This window comes from Phodopus roborovskii, unplaced genomic scaffold, assembly GCF_943737965.1.
Source record: "Phodopus roborovskii unplaced genomic scaffold, PHOROB, whole genome shotgun sequence".
In the NCBI taxonomy this organism is placed as follows: domain Eukaryota; kingdom Metazoa; phylum Chordata; class Mammalia; order Rodentia; family Cricetidae; genus Phodopus; species Phodopus roborovskii.
In genome coordinates, this window is record NW_026126651.1 from 3,975,352 (window position 1) to 3,998,409 (window position 23,058).

Consider the following 23,058-nt stretch of genomic DNA (forward strand, 5'->3'; position numbering starts at 1 on the left):
CAAAACATTGTGAGACTAAAAAAAAAAAAACCTCCCCAAATACCATAGAGCTTGTTTTGCGTTGGCCATCTACTGCTGGGCATAGGGCCTGCCCTTAAGTATGGTTTGTGTATCCCATGACACTATTGCAGGAAACTGTTTTTTTTTTTTTTTTCTGAGTAGTTATCAATTGGACAGAACTTCTAGGTTATAAATGGGGGCTTGTACCCCCTCTCAACACTTGGCTCTTATCTGGGGCACCCTGGTGCAGGCTCTCTGCAGGCTGCTGTAGTCTCTGTGAGTTGTTATGTGTGTTGGTCTTGCTGTGTTTAACACCCTTTCCAGAAGAATGGTTTTAATCGCAGCACGGAGTGTGCAGCTTTCTGTGGTCTTCTTGTGTCCTTCAGCACAGTCCTTGAAAGTCTCTTACCTGGCGTTATGTACATTCATTTGTTTCTGTGATGGAAATGTCACTTACTCATACGATACCAGTTCTTAGATGTCTCATTGCTCCAAGTCTCTCTTCATTACCAGCTAAGTTGCTTTGAATATTCAAATGATGTCTCTATGGAGAGACGCTTCATTTTCCCAAGTGAAACACTTGTGGGTGGAACTGTTGGTTCACTCAGAAAGGACACATTTAACGTCGTAAGAAGCTGACAAAGCGTTTGGCCATGCATTCCCACCAATGGTGTTAGGATTTTATATGGCGGCCAGCCTGGCGCTATGACAGCTTCTTCCTGTGTGACCTCTGATTCTGACTTTGCGCATAGGAGCACAGCCCCCCCCCCCCCAGTGACACAGTTTCTATTTCCCTGTGGGTGACTATGCATAGGATGGCTGCTGCCATCCATAATCATATTCCTATGGTGAAGCATCTGTTATCGCATAAGTCTTTCCTACTTTTAGATGAATGTATTTCATTGATGCGTTTATTGTACACATTTTTTTTTTTCATGCTGTACTGTGCCTTTAATCAAACATACTCCTTATAGTGTGTGTTCTGTCTGATCTGAGAAGGCCGAACCCCATTCAGGGCATAGAAATTCTTCTCTTCTGCACCCTTAGATGTTTTATTTTGGTAGTTTCGGCTCTGATAGGTTTTAATTTAAATTTGTATTTTTGCCCTGGAAATGGTGTAGACACACATCTCGTCCATGATCATCCCCCTGTGCCAGTTCCATTTACTGTCACAATGCCTTTGCTCACAAGGGTTTCTTAGTCACCTTTGCTGAAAATCAAATCATTGTTGTGCTTCTGAGGTCCCCCCCCCTTATTATAGTTCTCGTTTGGAAACCATTTCAAATTCACAAAAACGTTATAAGAATAATTTAAAAACACCCACATATATTCCTTGATTCTATTATTTATTGTGCATTGATTGCATGCATATTTAAAAAACTGAGATTAGAGAACCAAGAACTTTCCAGAAATCTGCGACCAACGTTCACAGGCCGGTTTCTCCTGTACTCTAAACTCTTCTATGCACACAAACTAAAATGGAGACGAGTCACATCACATGTTCAAAGGAAAACAAAGCATCACGTCCATGCTAAAGGCAAACCACACAGCATTTCAGAGCCACAGCCAACCGTGTGCTGCTTGCACAAGGCAGGAATTAGCTTGCGCCCTAGCTAAAGGCTACTGACCCTTAGTAGCCACGTTACAGCGTTCCTTTCATAGACGGTGGCAACAACTGCCATCTCCCAAGCTAACAACTAATAGTAAAGAGAATGGCTGGGAGGCATAGTGATTAACAGAGGCAGTGAACAGTCTCCTTTAGAACCGCGAACAAAGATCACGTTATTGGTTTTTAGCGAGCACAGTGCTGAATGAACTTACCGAATCAAATCTAAGGGTTGCTCCTTGTAAAAGTAGGAAAATCGAGCCCAGTTCTGGCGAAGGATATACCTCTCATTGATGTGAGTAGGAGTTTTTGATGGCTCCCAATACTGGCCCTGCACACAGTCAAGGAGAGCGTAAGAGTCACAGATAATGGAGAGAGCGCCTCTCTGGGTCAGTGGCCAGCGGACAACACTGACGCCATCTTTTACTGATACATTTCTAATTCATATTCCACTCACAGGAAATCATTTGCTAACGTTTTCAAAGACAAACAAACCAACAAAATCACAGAGTGATTTATTTATTAAGCTGGCCTAGTAAAACCATTAAAAAAATTATGTGGGCATGAGGGTAGTGTGAGTGGGTGTCCAGCTTCACGTTTAACACAAGTGAAGATTTATGACAAAGTGCGACATTTTATATCCCACTAAATCCAGCTTTTCGTTGTTCTGTAGGCAACACCACTGACTCTTGACCTTTGCGAAGTGAAACTTAAAGACAGTGTCCTGAGGGTGGCATTTGGGGACGGTGTAGATCACCGCTCTAAAAGCACACACGAGATGACCCAGCACTTGGGAATCTGCATTCAGAACAGGTGTTAAAAATGGTGACTTCTAGCGGTTCCTATAGACAACTCAGGGCCACCCACTTCCCATGAACAAGCAAAGCTGAGCTGAAAGGCTGGATGTACAGGTTAAAAAAAAAAAAAAAAAACAAAAACACCCAGGACCGCGGCAGGAGTTGGATTTACAATAGGGCAATAGGTTAAAAGAATCAATGTCCTGCAGCTAAGCAAATGAACAAAAATCCCCAAAGTCTTCCAAACATAATCACCTTCGTAAAGAAAGATTAGCAAAGAATGCCTGGCGGCCTGTGCACTGGTCTAACAGCATCTTTTTATGCTCAGTTATCTTGACTCTGTATTCCCCACACTGTCCTTCTCTAGAAGACTGTGGCTTTGGAGGAGGATGGCCAGCTCCTCCTCCTTCATAGGAAAGGGTCACACAAGAGTTAGAAGGAGGCAATGCTTATCTGAAATTGAATCTGAAAATCGCCTCTAGTGGCAGACAGAAAGGTGTGGGCATGGATGGGAGGAGAGGCAGGGAGGGTCTTGGAGGACTTGGGTGAGGGAGATCCATATCAGAATATATTGCATGGGAAAAAAAATCTATATTCAATAAAAATAAAAACAGAAAACAATATCACGCCAGCAGTGCCGCTGTTGAACAAGCAGCACTCAAAATGGAGGAAAATGTCTTGCATTTGTTCCAACATAAATATGCTTCTTCTCCTTGCCGAGGGATGCATTTCTTGCAGGAAATATAGCATGTAAAAGTCTTTTGCAGCCAGGACAGAGCGATGGAAAAGGGGACATGAGATCCAGCCGCCTGCTCTCTGCTGTGAAGCCACAGTGAAACTGAATGTACTTCACCATTCAGTGCAAACACCACCGCCCCCAGCCCGAAGCCCCAGGCTGCCAAGCTATCTTAAGGTTTGACTAACTGACCTCAACATTCGGAAGAGTTGCTTTTTGTGGAACACGTAAAGCTCCGTGTTTTTGTGCAATAATGAGTCATCAATCCCAAAGAAAAAGGTCTTCGGAACTCTGGTTGTTAGTGAAGATATATCTGATAATCGTATCTTCAGTACCCTCAGCTAGACATCTGCTTAGTCTCTAGGTAATCCCTGATCTCTGGACTTGGAGTCATGATAGGTAGTGTTAAAAATAATAGCCAACAAAAATGCTTTCCCTGTGATGGAAACCAGTTCTACATTTGGTGGATAAACATGAGTGCATTTACTATTAAAAAAATAAAATAAAAAGAAATCTATGAGAAACGACATTTTAGGAATTTCTGAGTAATATGTCACCCAATCTTTAAAATATATATATATGTATATGATTTTATACATATATATATATATATGATTTCTGGAATGAATTCTAAAGAGAATGTTGTGCTATATACAAATGATCATTAAAAAGACTTTCCATTTGAAATGCTAGCATGAAAAGTGTACTTTAGCCTTGCTAGAGCACACCTCAGCCTGGAAGCAGAGAATATGGAAATTTCCCTCTGTGAAGGAGGGAATGGGAAGCTATTGGAGAGCGGCTCCATCCCTGAGGAAGATGAGCTCTGACTGCGAGGGCGGAAATGGAACCCGCGTTATGGAGGTCGCCGATACTCACATCGTGGAGTGGGTAGGCAGATAAGTAAGTGTTGGAGTTTAGCAGTCTCTCGATCCCAATCTTTTTCTTTCCCTCTTCTATTCCAAAGGGGCATCGTGACAGGATATAGTAAACCTGCCAGGTGGGTACCAGGAAAAAATCAGCACATGCATCCTTCCATGCAGGGACCTCACTATATTAAGACTATGAGGTAAAAGTGGGGGCCCAGCACACTGAGGGTAAAGAGTTCCATGCTGTTTTACACTTTGAAAACCGTAAGTGGACAGTATCTACCCTGAATGGACACAGGCTCTGGCTACAGAAGAATGCCTCTCTTCGTGGACTGTGAGAAGACACAGATCGGGGAGCTGTATACAATTGGCAGGTGTTTGGTTCCCAGGTTCTGACAATACCCTTCTGCCTCACTGGGGGCTAGGGTGCACGAATCATCATTTATTTTCTTCTCTTGTCTCAAGTTCCTCTGAGAATCTCTTGTGCCACAACTCTTTAGTAGAACCAGCCTTTCAAGTACCATTTTTAATAGTTCACTATGAGAAATTGGAGACCAAATTGCTATCTAGCCAGGCTGTTTCAGCCAGTCATTCTAATGATATATGTGGGGCCTTTGCCTGGTGTTACCTTGTTGAACGTGTTAAGTTGGTTGTGTCTCTTCTACTATGTTCTAGACACCTCTGTCAGCTTTCTCTTTGGTGTTTTCTGTGATTGTATTTTTTTTTTTTAACCTACCCTACTTATTCTCCTTTGCCTTTGAGCAGCTTGGCAAATGCCTACCTCTTCAGCTTGCTGAATGTGGGCTGTGTTAGAGATACTGCCTAGGCTGCTTCTCTCACATTTCATCTCTCAAAGGCTCATTGCCTGCATTGGATACTGTCCGTGGATTCTCATCATCTAATCTGGTCATCCACCTAAAGGAAACCTACTATTCACTCTTGTTAATATAAGCTTGGTGGTTATGAGGCAAAAGGTAAGAACTCGGCCTTGGGCTTTAACAAAGTGGAAAGCTTAGTCTAACTTATACTGAGATGTACAATATGGGGGTAGCAAGTTATACATACTGTTGTCAAAGAAAATCTGGACTTGGCTAAGAATGGCTTTATTGTCATGGAGGACAGTGGCCACTGCAATGGGAAGGGCATCTAGCCAGATCAACACCCGTCAGGAAAGGCAGGGGGCTGATGGTTCTCTTGTGGGGAGAGAAAAAGAAGGTTCAGAGAAACCTCTAGCTAATGCCCTGTGCACTGTGGCTCAGGATAGCCTGTGGCCAGGTTCCTGTGAGGGCCAGAGAGGTAGCATTAGCCATTGAGTGCTTTCTTCTGAAGGGTGGAATGGCTCTGCGAACCATTTGTGGGACAAACTAGGAATGTGGAATGAGTATAACGGTCTCAACAATGTGAGAAACGTAAGCATGAGCAGCATAAGTCCAAAAACACCGGTGCCAAAAAAGGAATTAATTCTCACCCTCTTCTTTTCTGAGGACATTCTTGACTTGTCCTTTGGGATAAACCGAAGTCTGAACAAAAGCCTAAGTGACCCTCTTGTCACTGTTGGAGACTGTAGTGTTCAGTGGTTTTAGCCCTATTTCTTTTAAGTGTGGGAAAACTGTCAATGGACAAACTCGGTGGAGCATGTCAAGGACTGGAGAGTACCACGGTGACCTTGCGAGATGGTGCTTAGGAGCCAAGGTGGTGGTGAGGTGTGGAAGCTTTCCCACCCATACCAGTGGCTGAGTCTTCATTCATGTCAAAAATTATGTCCTGTTTCTGCTACGATGGTGTGCGCGCACTTACATATCATGGGGGAATCTCCAGATTACTCTGGTGTTTGGATAGATGCTTTCAAGTATGAGCATCTATCTTAGGAAGATGCTACATCCATTTATTCATTGTGTCCATGCATAGATTAAAATGCTGAGTGGGACAGGAAGGAAGTGACTCCTTCAACATCAGCCTTCTAAGTAAGGGAACACGGTGCTTCTACACTGCAGAAGGAAGGGGGCTCACACTTCTCACTTAGAAAACACACTGGCAAGGTTCACAAGTGACAACATGAAACACAGGGTGAGGGTTAGGAATACCAGTGACTTCCCTATGCTGAACAACCTCCTGGTCCGTCCTTTTGGAAGGTGGGGTGAAGCCTAAATCTAGTGCTCTCTCTATGTGTGATAGGCTGCCACTCTGTCAATGAGTAGCATCCAAAGTTCTTACCAGGAACTATTTAGGAGACAAGTTACTGACTAGATTTCAATTACAGTCCATGAAAATAGCAAGATCTCTGCTTCCAGAGAAGTGATCTTTCTTAGGAAATGGCAGCATTATGGCTTTACAACAGGCCTTCCTTCTGATACAAAAACAAGGCCTCTTTATTCCCTGAAAGATGATGGTTTGATGCGATGGTCTTTATCTTTTAATCCCAGTAGAAAAAGCGAGAAATTGTTTTCTCAATTCATATTCAATTCATATTGTACCAATATTCTAGGAGCAGCATTTTGTTTGATAGCTCTGTGAATTTAAATAAAAATATTTAAGAACTAGGAAGAAAGTGGAATGAACTATCCTTTCTACTTACAAAGGGAAAATGTGTACTCTCAAGGGGGAACGAGTCTATAGTTGTTGGGAATCAGATGGTGAATTTAAAACACACACACACACACACACACACACACACACACACACACTCACACACACTACAAAGTGCAAACCCAAATGGGACCAGATTTGTTTCTTCTGAAGTCAGACTAATGAGAGTGACAGCTAATTGTCACTGAACACTTGCTGTGTGTTAAGTGCTGTTCAAAGTTTTCTACAGATTAAGTCACTTAATTCTCAGGGTACCATACAAAATGTACGTGATCTCAGTCTAGCATGAGGAAACAGCAGTATGTGCAGCTTTCGGTCAGCAATTACAAGCCTACGACTACAGAAGAAGAAATATTTCTGACAGGACTGAAGATGATTTCAACAGGGGAGAAAATGTCCAAGGCTCCTCGAAGCCCACCTCTATATAAAGAAATTAAAATATATCTATATAAAGAAAATGTTGAAACTGAATTACAATGATCAATATTCTCTGACTTTAAATTTATAAAACCCAATTTTAAGATCATGAAATCAATTTACAATGATGATATAAAATCCAAACCCTTGGTGTTGGTGAGAGGCTGTTCTAGGGTTACATAATGCCTCTTGGACTATTGTAGTCAATCAGTCTCCTATTGAGAAATAGGGACCTTAACAAGGTAAAGCTGCACCTAAGAGGCTTCCAGCCCTGCATGGTGCTTAGCACTGAGCTCAGAGTCATACATGCTACATATAGAGAGAGGTACCCAAGACCCTCACTACTTACAATTCTGTTTCTCGCTGAGGATGGGAAGAACGTGGCTTCGTCTTCGATGAGGAAGAGCTCCTGACGGTGTCTGTTGAACTGGGCAGTGAAATACTCAGGGTGAGGGTACTTCACATTGGCTGGGAGCTTCACAGGCCCAAGCATGTAACTCAGGGGTGGGTACTTTGGCCTCGGGATGTCGCTCAGCTTAATAGGCATCTTGATTCCTAGCACTTCAGCATAAGTGACTAGGACCTCCCATGGGGCATGGATCTTCACAAAGAAGGTTTTTCCATCTTCAGAGTTCTGCACAGAAAAGAGATGGAGTGGAAGGAAGTTAAAGATTAAAGAAAGCAGACTTCATAAATTCTCAATGATAAAAATAAATTTTCAACGTAATCAATTTTTTAAGCAAAAGGTTTAGGAAATGAGATTACTCTGACATGTTTACGTAAGTGTACCTTGGTGGTTTGAGTAATGGCCTTCATGGGCTAATATGAGTGCTTTGTCCCTAGTTAGTGGAACTATTTGGGAAGGATTAGGAGGCATGGCTTTGTTGGAGGAGGACTGTCCCTAGGGGCTATCCGACAGGACAGCCAGGTTCAGTGTACAATGAGGCAGGCAGCTTCAAGGTATGACAGCTATGTCAACAAAGTGCTTCACCTTTCTGTACCCTGAGGAGAAATCATGTGTGTTCACGGCATTCACGTGCTCATGGTGTGTGCGTGCGTGCGTGCGTGCGTGCGTGTGTGCTCGCATGCGTGCGTGTGTGTGTGTGTGTGTGGGCATGGGTGGCTGAAGTCACTCTTGGGTGTAGTTCCTGAGGAGCCATTCACCTTGTTTGCTTGTGTACTTTGAGACAGGGTCTTTCACTGGAACCCGGGGCTCACCAACGAGCGTAGACTCCACGGACAGTACGGCTCAGGGATCCACTTGTTTCCCATTGTTGGCAGTATAAGCACACATTGCCACACCTAAGTTTTTAAACGCCCTCTGGGTGATACTTGGGTATCCGTGCTTGCATGACAAGCACTGTGCAGCCTGGCCATTCTCCCACTGCCTACGACCCTACTGTTTTTAAAACATTTCACGGAGCCTTCCCCTCACTGACGGTAGATTCGTGATGGTGCAGGTCTTCTTGTCTCCGTGTGCACACTTCTGAAGCCATACGATTTATGTATTGATCCAAACCCAACATCTACCCAGCCAAATACATCCACAGGAGAAAAGTCCACTTAACATACGATCCTTGCGTAATTTATCAAATAGAGTTACCATTTTGTCTTCGATTTCCAACTCCAGACCTGTTTTTCTGAGATTCAGTTCAAACTCTCGTCTTCTTTCCTACGGAAAAAGCAAAGGAAAAGGGTGGTGAGGTAGGTCCTCTGTGTTAGTGGGTAGTGCCAGCCTGAACCTCCATGGTAGCTGGCAATCAATGCCAGGCCAACCCTTTGTGTTTGGTGACTCTCTGTGTTAGTGCGCAGTGACAGGCCAACACTCTAGGTTAGCTGGCGTGCCTGGCTAACCTTGGTGATGGCTTATTTAGGGTTAGACTGACTCAAGGCTGTGCTTCCAAAGGGTCCTAGGACCTTCTATGGTCATACATAAAAATACCCTACAAGGTATCTCTGCCTTCAGGGCATGGGCTAATTTTGACCTCTAACATAATTGGCAAAACTCTGGAGATACAAAACAGGAACAATCTCCATTACCCATAGGCTCCATTTGAAGATACGCACAAATTTTTGCTGAGTAATTTGAAAGCACGAGAAGCCCTTAGGGATAGAGACACACGGGGTCCTAACTGGTAAAGGCTCAACATTACAAAGACCAGAGATCCTCACATAAATTATTCAGTGTCACTGAAGGCCATACTCACGTCATGGCTTTTGCTCTTGAATAGCAAGAGGGCTTTCACTTAGAGAAAGAAGGATTAAAATTCACTATAGATCATGGCTTGCAAATAATAATTACTGTAGGATTTAGGCAAAGCATAGACGAGCCAAGTTTCTTCCAGCATTCATTGTGATTGAAATGCGGACATTTTCAGAAAGACTGAACTTTGAAAGGCTTCACTAGGATGCTCTGAGTATTTGTGCTCAATAGGTTCCTTTATATTGAGTGTCTGGGAAACTTTATGAGGAATCACCTTAGTATGCTCTTCTGTGCCCAGTGTTAATATGAAGGGACCTATGTCTGAAAACCCTCCCTCCTCAGCTACCTCTACTCAAATGTATTCTTATGATATAAAAAAAATTAACAACCCAGGAGGGATAATTTAAAATGCCGTATCCAGCACCAACAGAGCGACTGAATCTTTACTTGCGAAGACGTGTGCTTTTGTAGCTTAGAGCCTCACTTACGCTCAGAGTTCAACAGAACTGATGGCAGAACTAGGAATGACTGTCAGGACACTAAGCATTATTTTAAACATTCATGCTTTGTAATTAATGGAGCTGTTCTAGATTTGTTAAAAGATTTTGTTTATTTTTACGTGTGTGAGTGTCTTGCCTGGCTGTATGTCTGTGCACCACGTGTGTGAAGTGCCCACAGAAGACAGGAGAGGACATCTGAGCTCGTGGAACTGGAGTTTTGGATAGCATTGAGCTTCCCTGTGCGTGCAGGAAACCACACTAGAGGCTTCTGCAATAGCGGCCGATGTTCTTAACTACTGAGCCACCTCTACCCACCTTATTTTAAAACTTCCACAAAACTTGGGGGTTTCAAGAAATCAGTAATTCAGTAATTCCAACCTATAGATCCAAATCACCTTACTTTTGCACCAAGATACATAAGAACAAAAGAACATAATTGGACCTGAACACTTTGATACTAGGAGTGATCTTATTCATGCATAAATGATGAAAATAAAGTCAGGTCCCTGTATCTCATCAATCAATGCATTTATGACATGCTACTTATGTTAAATTTTTTCTTATCATATTTTATAATATATCAGTGGTGTTTTATCAATTATATACTCATGTAATCACAAATTTACATAGCTGTAAAATTGATCAATACCAAAAGAAAAAAATAAGGCTTAGAATGTTAAGTTTAAAGATAAAAATATCTCTATCTATTTATGCTTCTTGTTGCAAAGTTATGATTTAATGAGTAATATCAGATGCACAAGGGTAGACATTCACATGAGAAAGAAAATACATGAAAAATAGAATGGAAATTTTAGGCGAGGAAAAATTTTAGCTGTGAGAGGGTTTCCTCATATAGATCTTAAACAAAAAAATGAATGATAACATGTGTCTAATTTTCATGTAATTCACTTTCTATAGATATATGCTGTGAGGTCATTATAACACATACATTATATCTTTTTTAAAACTATGTTGCATATTTGTGTGTGTTTGTAGATGTGAGTGCAGTGGCTGTGGAGGCTGAAGAGGGCTTCAATACCCTGTGGAGTGACAGGCAGTTGTGAGCTAACTCACATGTGTGCTGAGAACTGAACTCGGGTCCTCTGTAAGGGCCACACGTGCTCATACCTACTGGTTCTACTCTATTCTCTTCTGTAATTGCTAAACTTTATGATGACCAATTATGAATAGAGTACATTTGGAGATAGGTCAGGCTTTGGGGAGCAGGTTAGTAGTGGAACCTTTCTGTTTTAGACATTGGTGAAGTTCACACAGAGATGTGGATGCACACTGAGCTATGTGCTGTTGCAGAGAATTGTAGACTAGAAAGGAAGGTTCTAGATTTAAAACCGTGAGACAAAATGCTGCCATCAAAGAAGTCAACCCAAGTTAAGAAAAAAAAAAAAAAAAAAAAAAAAAAAAAAAAAAGAAGAAGATTGAACTATGCCCTATGTCAATGTCATTGCAAGACAAAAAAAGAAAGATGATTGGCAAGGAGAAGCAAGTAAAGGGATAGAATGTTCCAGAGGATGTAGAGCCTCCAGAAAAGAAGAGAAGACACACAGCAAGGAAGGTACTGACTTCACCAAATGTTGACTAGTTGTAGTGGCTACTCTTGGTTGCCAACTTGATTACATCTGGAATGAACTGCAATTCAGAAATGGCTGGCACACCTGTGAGAGATGTTTTGCTTGGTTTTAAGGTAGAATCTACTTCTAGTCTGCACTTTTGAGGTAGGAAGACACATATCTTTTATCTAGATCTTGAAGCAGGAAGACACACGTCTTTAATTTGGATCTTGAAGTGGGAAGTCACACCTTTAATCTGGTTCACAACTTCTTCTGAAAGCCTATTCAAGGACATGGAAGAAGGAAGCTCTTGACCTGCTAGCAAGTCCATTCCTTTATTGGCATTAGAACTTACTTCTTTGAAATTCCAGTGTCCACTGAAGACCAGCTGAGACTTGTAACTTCTGGATTCTTGAACTCTCCATTCATAGCCAACCATTATTGTATTTGCTGGACAATAGCCTCTAAGTGATTGTAGGAATTCCCCTGCATATTGTATGTATGTATGTATGTATGTATGTATGTATACATGTATACACACACACACACACACACACACATATATATATATATATATACACACACACATAGACTAAACTGCTGAAACTGTAAGCAAGCTCTAATTAAATGATTTCCCCTATAAGAGTTGTTGTGGTCATGGTGTCTTTTTCCACCAATAGAGCACTGACTAAGACAAGAGATGAGTGGGTGGACAGAATGGAGAAGAATGAAATAATGTCATTTGCACGAATATACTTGAAACTGGAGATCATCATGTTAAGGGAAGAAAGCTGGACTACCAAAACAAGTGCTGTCTGTGGAGTCGGGGAGGGGCTTGACAGGGGTGAAAGAGGAATGGAGAAATAAATAGACTGGGTGAACATGATCAACGCATGTTATATGAATGTATGAGAATGGATGTCACACATTCCATAATCAATATCTGCTAATGAAAGTTTAGGAAGGAAAGAGGGAAATAAGAGAGATGGATGGATGGATGGATGGATGGATGGAGGGAAGGAGGAAGAAAGGAAGGAAGGAAGGTAGGAAGGAAAAATATGGCACTATAATAGTATCTTTTCTGGACTGTATGTGAAAAAAGGGCATGGACAAGCACTAATTGAGAGGTGGATTAAACAGACCAATGGAGAGAAGTTACAGAGTTACAATCACTTGCTGGGATATAATTTAGGAGAACAGGTGGTTAAGTAAAAGCTAAGAAGATTGGTAAAGGTCATCTAAGAACAGAAATGACAAATGCCCAAATAAACACTCACACACGCACTGTGTTTATGGGTCATCGGAATGGAGTGGTGGAGGAGAGAGCCACAGTGAAGCTCAGAGAACAGTGGTAGAAATACGGGAAGGCCTGGGGGTGGGTAAATGACAGTGAACTCAACTTGATGAGATTCAAAACTCAGGAATTTCAGGAAGAAAAGGGAAAGAATAAAGTCAACAGCCTGTGCTGTCCCTATTGAAAAGGAAGATGGTTATGAGAAACAGGGCGTGAAGGGGTCGTCCACAGAAGATATACAAAGACACAAAGATGGTCTATGAATTGCAGAGGCATTAGCCGATGGTTTCTGGAACAAGGTAGAAAGATGCAAAGCTAAGGAAGTTCAGGTTGTAGGGATAACACTCAGTTTTCAAGTTATTACCTGTATAACATTTCAGCATACAAATAAATAGCTGCACATATATGTACATATAGGAAAATCTCTACACACGTGGAGCAAGTCAGGATTAGAGATTAGTACAAAAGCTGCTTTTTTTTTTTTAAAAAAAAATTAGATTGATTGACCATATGCTTTGAAGATGAAAACTGTACATAAACATTAAAAGGAGACACTAGATCAGTGGTTCTTAACCTGTGGTTCATGACCTCTTGGGTCACACATCAGATACCCTGCATACCAGACATTTAGATTACAGTTCATAACAGTAGCAAAATCACAGTTACGAAGCAGCAACGTGATAATTTTGTGGTTGGGGGCGACCACAACAAGAGGAACTGTGTTAAAGGATCATAGCATTAGGAAGGTTGAGGACCAGTACCCTAGATTCAGAGATGAATCCTCTATTTGTGGGGGTCACACTTCCTGTCTAAAGGACGGTGTATGAAATGGATAGCAGTCACATTGAAAGAGAAGGAAGAGAAGGGAGGAAGAGAGAAGGGGAGGAGAAAGAAGTTGCTGATGTCATTATCTCCAAAACATTCAGGAAATGAGTGTCAGCTGGTAGGCCACATACTCATCTCTCTTCCCTGCCTCTCTCAAATAAGCACTTACGGCCTTTATATCTGAATCTTTCTTCATATCGTCCACATAGGAAAGGACAAAGTCAATCTGCCTAACTCCATCTCGGAAGAAGATGGAGTCTTTGCTTTGTTCGCTTCTCTGGAACTGTAGAAGACACAAATGACATGGTTTTACATTAGTATTCAATCCGGGAAGGCAAAAAACACAAAGGGAAGTAGCTGCAAACCAATTTGACCAATTTTTTTTCCACACTTGACACAGCAAGTCAAGGCAAAAGACAACAGAAATTCGGTCCCTTTCATAACGTAAAACTCCACAGAGAGGACTGCATGATATATACCCAGGAAAAGCTGACACATATTAATCACATGCTTAAACACATTAAGCACATGCTCTCACAAAAATGCTGCGGTTAGGCCAAAATATAAGGTGAGCGTACTTAGGCACTGACAGTAAAATGCATGCTCAGACAGAAATGTGTGGTTTTGATTAAACACCACACCAACTAGTCTACTAAGCAATGCACCGTGCACACTTCTCCCAGAGCACAATCAAAACTCATGGTGCAGTGAAGGAAGGAAGGATCAGAAGCAGGTAGCTGGCCAGCGACCTCACCATGTCTAAGCCCTACAAATGTCTGTCATCAGTGTCTCAAGAGAGCCACAACCCATCTTTTCTTTATGGTTTTTCTCAATTTAATAATCAAAATTAGACTTTCACCTTTTACATGACATCCAGCTCATGAATTCCTCCCCTTTCGTGACAGCAAAACAGAAACAAAAACCCACAATACTGAGCATTTCAGGGTGAAAAAAAGAGATTTCATGTTTGGTTTTACATTCCTCGCCAATTCGTATGAAAAGTATAGTACTTTGTACTTCTGAGCGACAGCCCCTTGTGAGAAGCTCAGCACCATGCTGGGAGGTCTTCCAGCTGCTTCCTGGAACTGGTGGGTGGGAGCTAGCTCCCTTGATTTTTCTCAGCTGGCTCCCTTGATTTTTCTCGGTAGGTACACCCGGTAGTTCCTGAGCATCTTCTGTAGGGCCCATGATGCTTTGCGCTTGTTGGCCCAGCTGAGAGTCCCCATAACAGGGACAAGTGGTACTCAGCCACAAACAGGACGGAAAACCTCATGCTTGATCTGTGGTCTGTGAACACAGTAATGCTGTTTATCTGTGGGTTCCTGGTGGCTGTGGTGGTGGAGAAACAATCTCTCAAGGGATATGAGGGTAAGACTGGGGAAATGAACAAAGAAAATATTTAGGGAGAAGAGACTATTAGAATACTGGAACTCAAACAACAGGCTTGATTTATCTGCCTGTCTCAAAAAAAACAAAACAAAAAACAAAAAACAAACAAACAAACAAACAAACAAAAACGACCCACAGCTTCTCCTTTTTTGTAAAGGAATGTAAAAACCCTGAGAAAAATTGAGCTCCTATATGTTGGTTATAACCCAGTTTTAAAAAATGAAAACTAAATAAAATTCTCACTGGCACTGTTGTACATCATTATAAAATTAACATAATTGATAAAATTCCCCAAAATGTATGGAAGCCAACTGACAACAAAGACAGAATTAGTCTGCATATAATCAAAGGACAAAGTCAGGAAGCAAAATAATATCCATGCTTCTCCAGTTCTGTGACAACCAAGTTTTGCATATTAGAAGCTTTAAAAAAAAGCATTGATGTTTTTAGGAGAGTTCTTATTGTTTGGAAGAGCAATCCCTAGGGTTCCTTTAGGACTGGAGTTAAGAGATGATTGTGACTCACCATGTGTTGCTGAGGTTCAAACCCAGAACCTCTATAAGAGCAGCCAGTTCTAATAAACACTAAGTCATCTCTCCAGCCCTAAGTCTTCAGATTCTTAGCAAAAACTGATTAGAGCTAAATGGAGCAGAAAAAAATCCATTCATTTTTTTACAGACAGCTGTAACCATGCTTTTATTTTTATGAAAACATGACATAAAGAACACACTTTAGTATACATACACATATATGTATATATATAATATACATATGTACATATGTATATATAGTCCTTGGAGATGCCCAGTTACTACGAAGCAATACCCAGGTAGGATTTAGCTTACTATAATTTATATTCCTGATGGTTCTTGAGCCTCTGAACCTACTTACAGTGTCTGTGTGTAAATGTGTTTGTATGTATACTTTGAGAAAGAGGGCTCATCCAGTGGAAAAGATTAAGGATCACCATGGTTAAATGTCGCTGCCCGGGAACTGGGAATGAGTGATCCAGACCCCCCTTCCCCCAGTGTGTATGGCATTCATGGGATTGAATTCAGAGTTCTGAAAGCACCAGGCTGTTACAACAGACACTCGGGCACAGGCATCAGCAGCCATCACCGTTTTACCATAAGACGCCTCCTCAGGAACAAATTGAACCGCTTCTGAGGCTGTAAAGCAACCAATGGAGAGTGAGCACAAATCCGCTAGGGTTCAAGATTCCAGCACACAGGCACACATGAATAAAGCTACTCTTTGGTGGCTGGCTATGCTGAAACATTCCAGTCTCGGCGTAGGGCTGTTGTTCCCTCAGAGGAGGGGTTTGCTTCCTCCGAGTACAGCCACCATCTACCCAGGAAGAATTTTTATCATAGCTTCACAGAGTGGATGTCAGGTTAGAGCAGGTGATGGTCCTGAGATCCTTCTGACTTAGCAAGGCTTGCTCTGCCTCAACAGGCGCTGCTAACTACAACAAGCCCCGGCATTAATTATTCCAAACCACCATGACACTAAAATGCCTGGTAGGTGCCGCCCCTCAGAAATCCCGTGTGCATCTTGTCTGCTGCTGCTGCTGCTCTGCTACGGGAATGCTGATGAACTTTCCACTTCTGCTTCTGTTTGTTCCCGGGCATCCTGGCACCCCTCAAGCATCATACACACCACAGGACTGACAGCCCCATCCCCGGCACAGAACAGGCCTTCAGTGTGTGTCTACAACGTAGAAAGTCGACTAGCAGAGGACGTCAACAGGGAAGGGGGAAGAATGGGAAGAAAGAGAATGAAAACAACAAAAAAGGAGAAAGGTCTTCATCTTACAAACCCTTTGTAAAGACAACTTTTAAAACAGGTTTGCATGTAAAGCAGTGTAGTCTGGTAAATAAATATGTTTCTGCCAACAAGTATAGCAAAACCCTGACATTGTTCTGGGTGACTCATAGTGTGGGGTATTTACATCACAGCACAATGTGGTGATAAACACCTACAATCCCAGCAGGGCTGAAACAGCATTCCAAACCAGCCCAGGGAACAGAGCGAGACTCTGTCTCCAAGAGACTAAGAAAAAGAAAAAACAGTTTGCATAGGACTTAATTTTATTTTTTAACCACTCTATGACTTCTCCAAATACTGAGCAGAAAAGGAAAAAGCAATTAACGAAATAATGACTTTTCTTCAATCTTTTATTACCGAAAATTACCTGCAGTTACCGGGGAGAGTGAACACCGTCTGAAAGAAATCACTGGTTAAGCTTGTGCACAACAGGCCCAAGGCCCTACACCAAATCCTCAGTGCTGTGAGGAGGAAACTTGAAAAAAAAAAAAAATCAAATCCATAGCATCCAAAGGCCCATGCTGCTCGAATTTGATTAAAAGGAGAGGGCAAACGATCATGTAAATCAATTATCATTAAAGGAACTCAGTAATTTGCAGGGAGGTTTGTTTCAATGCTGGGGAGGCCTAAGCAGCTCGTGGTGACGTGTCTGTGTGTGTGTGTGTGTGTGTGTGATGAAAGTTAACCCAAAGTGGACATAGACTAAACACAACTGAAAGCTGTTTCAGCAGAAGAAAATCAGAGTCTCTTACATTGATACAAGAAACTATTTCTTCAGGAGAACACACACACACACACACACACACACACACACACAAATATGGGCTATTAAAGAAAGGAGAAGGGAATGTGAATTCTAAAAACATTCTTACATTTATTTTAGAAAAAGAAAATAGCCCAATGATACTCCAACCAAAAGCCAGAATGCTTTCCTCCACCCTCATCCTCTTCCTATGCCTAAATTCAAGAGTGTCTTGTGAACTTGACTTTCTCTTCTGGGTTCTGGAAACAGTCCCTTTCCAGCACTGGGGTCATGGCTGGTATACCTGTGTATGTTGGGAATCTTCTGCACCTTTGGCAGTCTGTCTGTCCAAGTGCCCCTTAAATCATTCTACTCTGAATATGTCTAAGGAGATATTGACTGATACAGATACACTCCACAACCATTGGTTGCAATGAAACAATTGTTCTCCAGTAGGGATTCATTCTAGGATAAAGGCAAGAACTATATGAGGTGAACTTGCAGTATCTTGTAATATCTAGGTGAAGAAAACACTAGAAATAAAACAAAACACGATAATGGAGTGTATCCAAGCTATACACGCATCACTAAAAAGATCTCCAATGCAATGAAATAAAGTATCGCTGAGTTTATAACATAGATATAAAACAAATGTCTACAGATTGATGCAGAGTAAGTGGGGGGGGGGAGAAATGAGAGGCCACAGAAGGGGCATGTGGCTTACTGGTAGAATATTTTTCTCAATGGCCCTGGGTTCAAGCTTTGACACTGTTAGTGACGGTAAAAAAAAAAAAAATGTCATTATCTCCAGCTATTTTTAAAATTAAGCACAACCTCTAGCCCTTATGTGCACACGGCATACTGACCCACAGATTAGTACAGCACAGGACAAGAGAAACATACAGAAACATTGTAGTGGAGAAAGCTGGGCAACCCCACTTTAAGCCATAATCAAGGCTAAAGCATCACAATGTGCCCGGGACAGGCTACAAAGCTGGTGGCATTTTTTCACTTTCTCCATCCCCAGTCTGAGTCGTGAGAAACACCTTAGGAAGTAGCTGAGGTGCACTCTACAAAGTAAAAGGATGATATCAACACCAGAGGTCACCAGATATAAGAAAGTTCTCAGAGTTCTCTCAACCAGGAGGTGCAGAGGAGGCATGACTACTAAGGATGTCCAAAGACAGTATCAGAGGAAACGGAGGACAGCTCAACTCCATTTCCTGTCTTCCCAAACATCACCCTTACTTATTTTATTCGGCAAATAAAAACAAATACTTAAACTTAATCGAATTTAAAGTTCGATAGCTTCTGAGTTGGATCTAAGTTTAATTTTTAAAGTTTAAATTATGACTATTCTTAGGCATTGATCCTCTCCACCAGATTCCCTCCCCCACCTCCCCCTTACCTCTCATCGGCTCCTCGGAGAGTATAAGGCCTCCCCTAGGAAGCCTACTAAGTCTGTCCCATCATCTCGTTGAAGCAGGACTAAGGCATCTCTCCACCCTGCACACCCCTGTGTCTAGGCTGAGCATGGTATCACTCCATATAGAATGGGCCCCACTAAGCCAGTTTATGCATTACTGTTAGATCTTGGACCCACCGCCAGTGGCCTGAATGAGGTAACCCAAAACCAGAAAGACAAATATAGTATGTACTCACTGATAAGAATAATACCAAACATAAAGCAAAGGATACCTAGCTTACAACCCACAACCTCAGAGAAGCTAGAACCCTCTTCCAGAAACAGATGGAAGCAGATGCAGAGAGCCACGACTAACCAATGGGTCAGGCTCCTGGAGTACAATCAAAGTGGGGGAGGGGAGCGATAATATAAAGGAAGGAGTCAAGACCATGATGGGGAAACCCACAGAATCAGCTGACCGGAGCTCGTGAGAGATCACTGACTCAAGTCTGACAAATGGGGAACCTGAATAATACCAAACTAGACTCCTTTAATATAGGTGACAGTGGTAATTTTTTCTTAAATAAATAATATTTTCCTAAAAGTAATACATTCACAGATACCACACATGAGCACCTGAGATTTAGGTGACAGTAGCCCCTGTTCAGGCCACAGAAGGACACCTGTGTGTGTACCCAGGAAAGGAAGCATGGCTTACTGCTTACCAGTGACTGTGGCTCTTTAGAGATGAGGAAGCTGGACTCTCTGGTGCTCAGGCTCTGTCGATAGCAAAAGGTGGGTGAGGGAGAGAGAGATACAGAGCTGTTAAGGATAGCACAAGTGAGAAACTATAGCATTTAAGTTTCCAAAGCAAGAGCAGTGATGCTGTCTCTGTAGAAATACTGTACCGTGCAACCTGAACTCTATTTCCCCGTCCAAAATGGTATGTGAAGTTGCAAGTATGTGTACATGCATGCACGTATGTGCGTGTGAGTGCGTGTGCGTGTGTGTGTGTGTGTGTGTGTGTGTGTGTGCATCTGTGTATGTGTCCGTGTGTGGTTGGGAAGAAGAAGAGAGGGTGGAGGGACAGAGAAAGGGAAGGAGGCATCATGGAGGAAGCTCTGCTAGGTCATGAGGCAATCTACCACAGGTGAAATGCTTAAGAGCTTCTACCCCACAGCAAAATAACCAGCAGCTCTGGTATTTTTAGGATTCTGAGCAGGACCAACAGGGAATACACATCACTGACTAAATGCTTCGTGCTTCTTGGCGCTGGCTTGAAATTATTAAGGATTTGTAGCTTTGAAGACGACACATTATTCTTTAAAAGAAAAAAAAAAAAGAAGCACACAATGCAAGGAAAAAAATTGCCTGTGTATATATGACACACACAAGGCACTTGCAACTAAAGCATTTCTGCTCTCTTGGACATGGGTTTCCAAGCCACTTGTTATTCGGTCATCCACACACCACAGAACTGGCTCCTGAATTGTCAAGGATGGAAGGAGGAGTGGCCCCTGCTAACAGAAGGGACCTGACGTCCATATCCACACAGGACGCTCAGATATTTCCTTTTGGGAGCATCACATCCAACATCTGGTTGGTTCTGGTTGGTTCTGGACAAATCAGTTTTGACCAACAGTAAACATGGATTAAGGGTACTTCAGGAGCTTTTGGAGATATGCTCATGAGCTGTAGAACTTACCTGGCGGAATTGCCAGGAAACAACAGTCTCTCTGTCTTCTTAGTGATGGCAAAGACAGTGCTAGCACAGGTATATTCAAGCTACTTCTGCCGACCTAAGTTACAGCTGTGAATCCACCTACCTGCTCATCAAACTATAGCAGAAAATCAGCGAAAACTAATCCATCAGGGGGTTCTGACATGGTAGCCTCTACACACACATAAAGGGATAGAGCGATGTTTCAGAGGTTAAGAGTGATTGCTGCTAATTTGGAGGACCTGAGTTTGGTTCCTAGCTCCACATGTAATTTCTATACCTTCTCCTGGCCTCCATGGGCAGCTGAACACAACTATGTACCACACACACACACACAAAACTGTGTACCACACACATACACACGCACACACACACAACTGTGTACCACACACATACATGCACGCACACACAACCATGTACCACACATGCACAGACACACACACATTCACACACACACACAACCGTGTACCACACACATATACATGCACACACACACAACCATGTACCACACACACACACATACAACCGTGTACCACACACACACACACACACACAACTGTGTACCACACACATACACACGCACAGACACACAACTGTGTACCACACACATACATGCACGCACACACAACCATGTACCACACATGCACAGACACACACACACACACAACCGTGTACCACACACATATACATGCACACACACACAACCATGTACCACACATGCACAGACACACACACATTCACACACACACACACAACCGTGTACCACACACATACACACGCACACACACACAACCGTGTACCACACACATACACACACGTGCATGTATGCATTTTAATAGAAACAAAAGGACTCCTTTAAAAACCATAAAAATAAGTAAATGTAAATTAAAACTTATGACTGCTCTCCAATACAACAATATCTTGCTCCTCTCCATTTTAAAACTTAACTTTTAAAGGAATTTTAGAACTCTTAAATCAAGCAACTGGCTGACAGCCAAACTAATCAGAAAGGGCAGGTTTTCTTGAGTACGAGTACCAATCTAATTTTAAATTTAAATAGTAAACGAGATATGGAATCTGTCTCACATTAAAAGATGAGCAGGTCAGAGAAGATTGAAGACAGTGCACTATAGGAGTGAAAAGTCAGGCTAAAGAGGCTATACATCTGGGGTGCTAACCTTGACTTAATCTTTGTATTTTACATAGAGTGAAGCTCACACACAGACATTGGACTTACCTCACTCCTTTGGAAAATACTGTTTATTTCTTTGGTTCTCATGCCTAGAACAAATAAGAAAAAGAAAGATCCTTTATGCTGACTAGTCTTGTTCAAAAGTATATATGTATGTACATATATATATATATATATGATATTCCAGAAGCTAAACTGTTCAAATCAGCCTCCAAAGGATGTCTCTGTAGTGAGATATTCACTCCGCCCTCACCTGATGCACTGTCCATGCCCCAGTGGGTGTGGGGACAGGTGCAGAAGTGACTTGGGGAGACTAGGTCTGGGGCCCAGATCCCAGCTCACGTTCTTACTTCCTGGTTGGAGACAGAGAGCATCCGGAGGCATCCTTGGGACTGGAACCTACGGTAGTCATCTGTTTCTGGTATGAGTAATGTCTCCCCCAAATAAATATCCATCAGCCTATCATTTCCCAGATTCTTATTTACCACACATTATGTCTTTCTTTAAAAACTATTATCATGAAAACATAATCTCAGTTACTAGCAAACAGACATAACTCTGATGAACACACCTATCAAACAGAGCCTGAGCCCTCTGAAAGACCATCCAGTGGGCTCAAGGACACTTACCTATTTGCTCTCTCTGTGAGGGACTTTGTTTCTGTTATTTTCTGGATTTACTAGAGTTCTATCACTTTTTAAGCAAAGTTACTCTCTAAGAACCGGGATATCTTCATAGCTGTCAGGAGTTTAGTGATCTGGACATATATTCTCAGCGGGTTCCTGATACTCCAGATTGTCACATACCAAATTGATTCTTAATCTCTGAGGACTCTAACTTGGTATCTCTCCAGTCAATAACTTCCTATGCAACTATGTGTCACTAGATTCGGTTCACTAATACCTTGTGTGGATTTGTGTGTGCGTTTTTTTTATGGGGAATGTTGTATAACTCCCAAGATGCTGCTGTTCTCACAGGTAAGTTGACAACTACTCCCCCACACTCACTGCAGTGTTTAAAACGTTCCCGTCACTTGCAAATGTGCAAGGGTTTTTCCATAGGCACATTTGGAGACTCAGCTCCATTGTATGCTGTGCAAAAAGCCTTCGGTACTATCTGAGTTTGTTTAACAAATATTCCTCTGAGAAGAGTTAGCATAAACTCTGAAAAAAATGTAGAAAATACAAAACTGCCGGTTATGTGGGATTTTCATAATCCTAGAAACAATACATCCCAGAAAAGTTCTCACAATTAACAGTGATACAGGAAGCTCGATACCTCTTCACAGGCTCTGCCAGTCTATAAAGACTCACAGCAGGCTGAGCGCAGCAGAATTAATCATTATGAGGGGAAGGGACAAACTGCCTTCACATCCCTTTGTTACA

General features: G+C 42.1%; 1 protein-coding gene across 1 annotated transcript in view; it reads right to left on the reverse strand.

Moving 5' to 3' along the window:
• Positions 1-23,058, reverse strand: part of Ano5 (anoctamin 5) — a 54,763-nt gene that overhangs the window by 25,301 nt on the left and 6,404 nt on the right. The window contains exons 2-7 of the mRNA XM_051174242.1: positions 15,871-15,956; positions 13,568-13,681; positions 8,612-8,680; positions 7,358-7,642; positions 4,016-4,129; positions 1,822-1,937 (exon numbers count right to left, since the gene is read on the reverse strand). Of these exons, the coding sequence (XP_051030199.1) occupies positions 1,822-1,937; positions 4,016-4,129; positions 7,358-7,642; positions 8,612-8,680; positions 13,568-13,681; positions 15,871-15,956 (784 nt within the window). The remainder of the gene's footprint in view (positions 1-1,821; positions 1,938-4,015; positions 4,130-7,357; positions 7,643-8,611; positions 8,681-13,567; positions 13,682-15,870; positions 15,957-23,058) is intronic.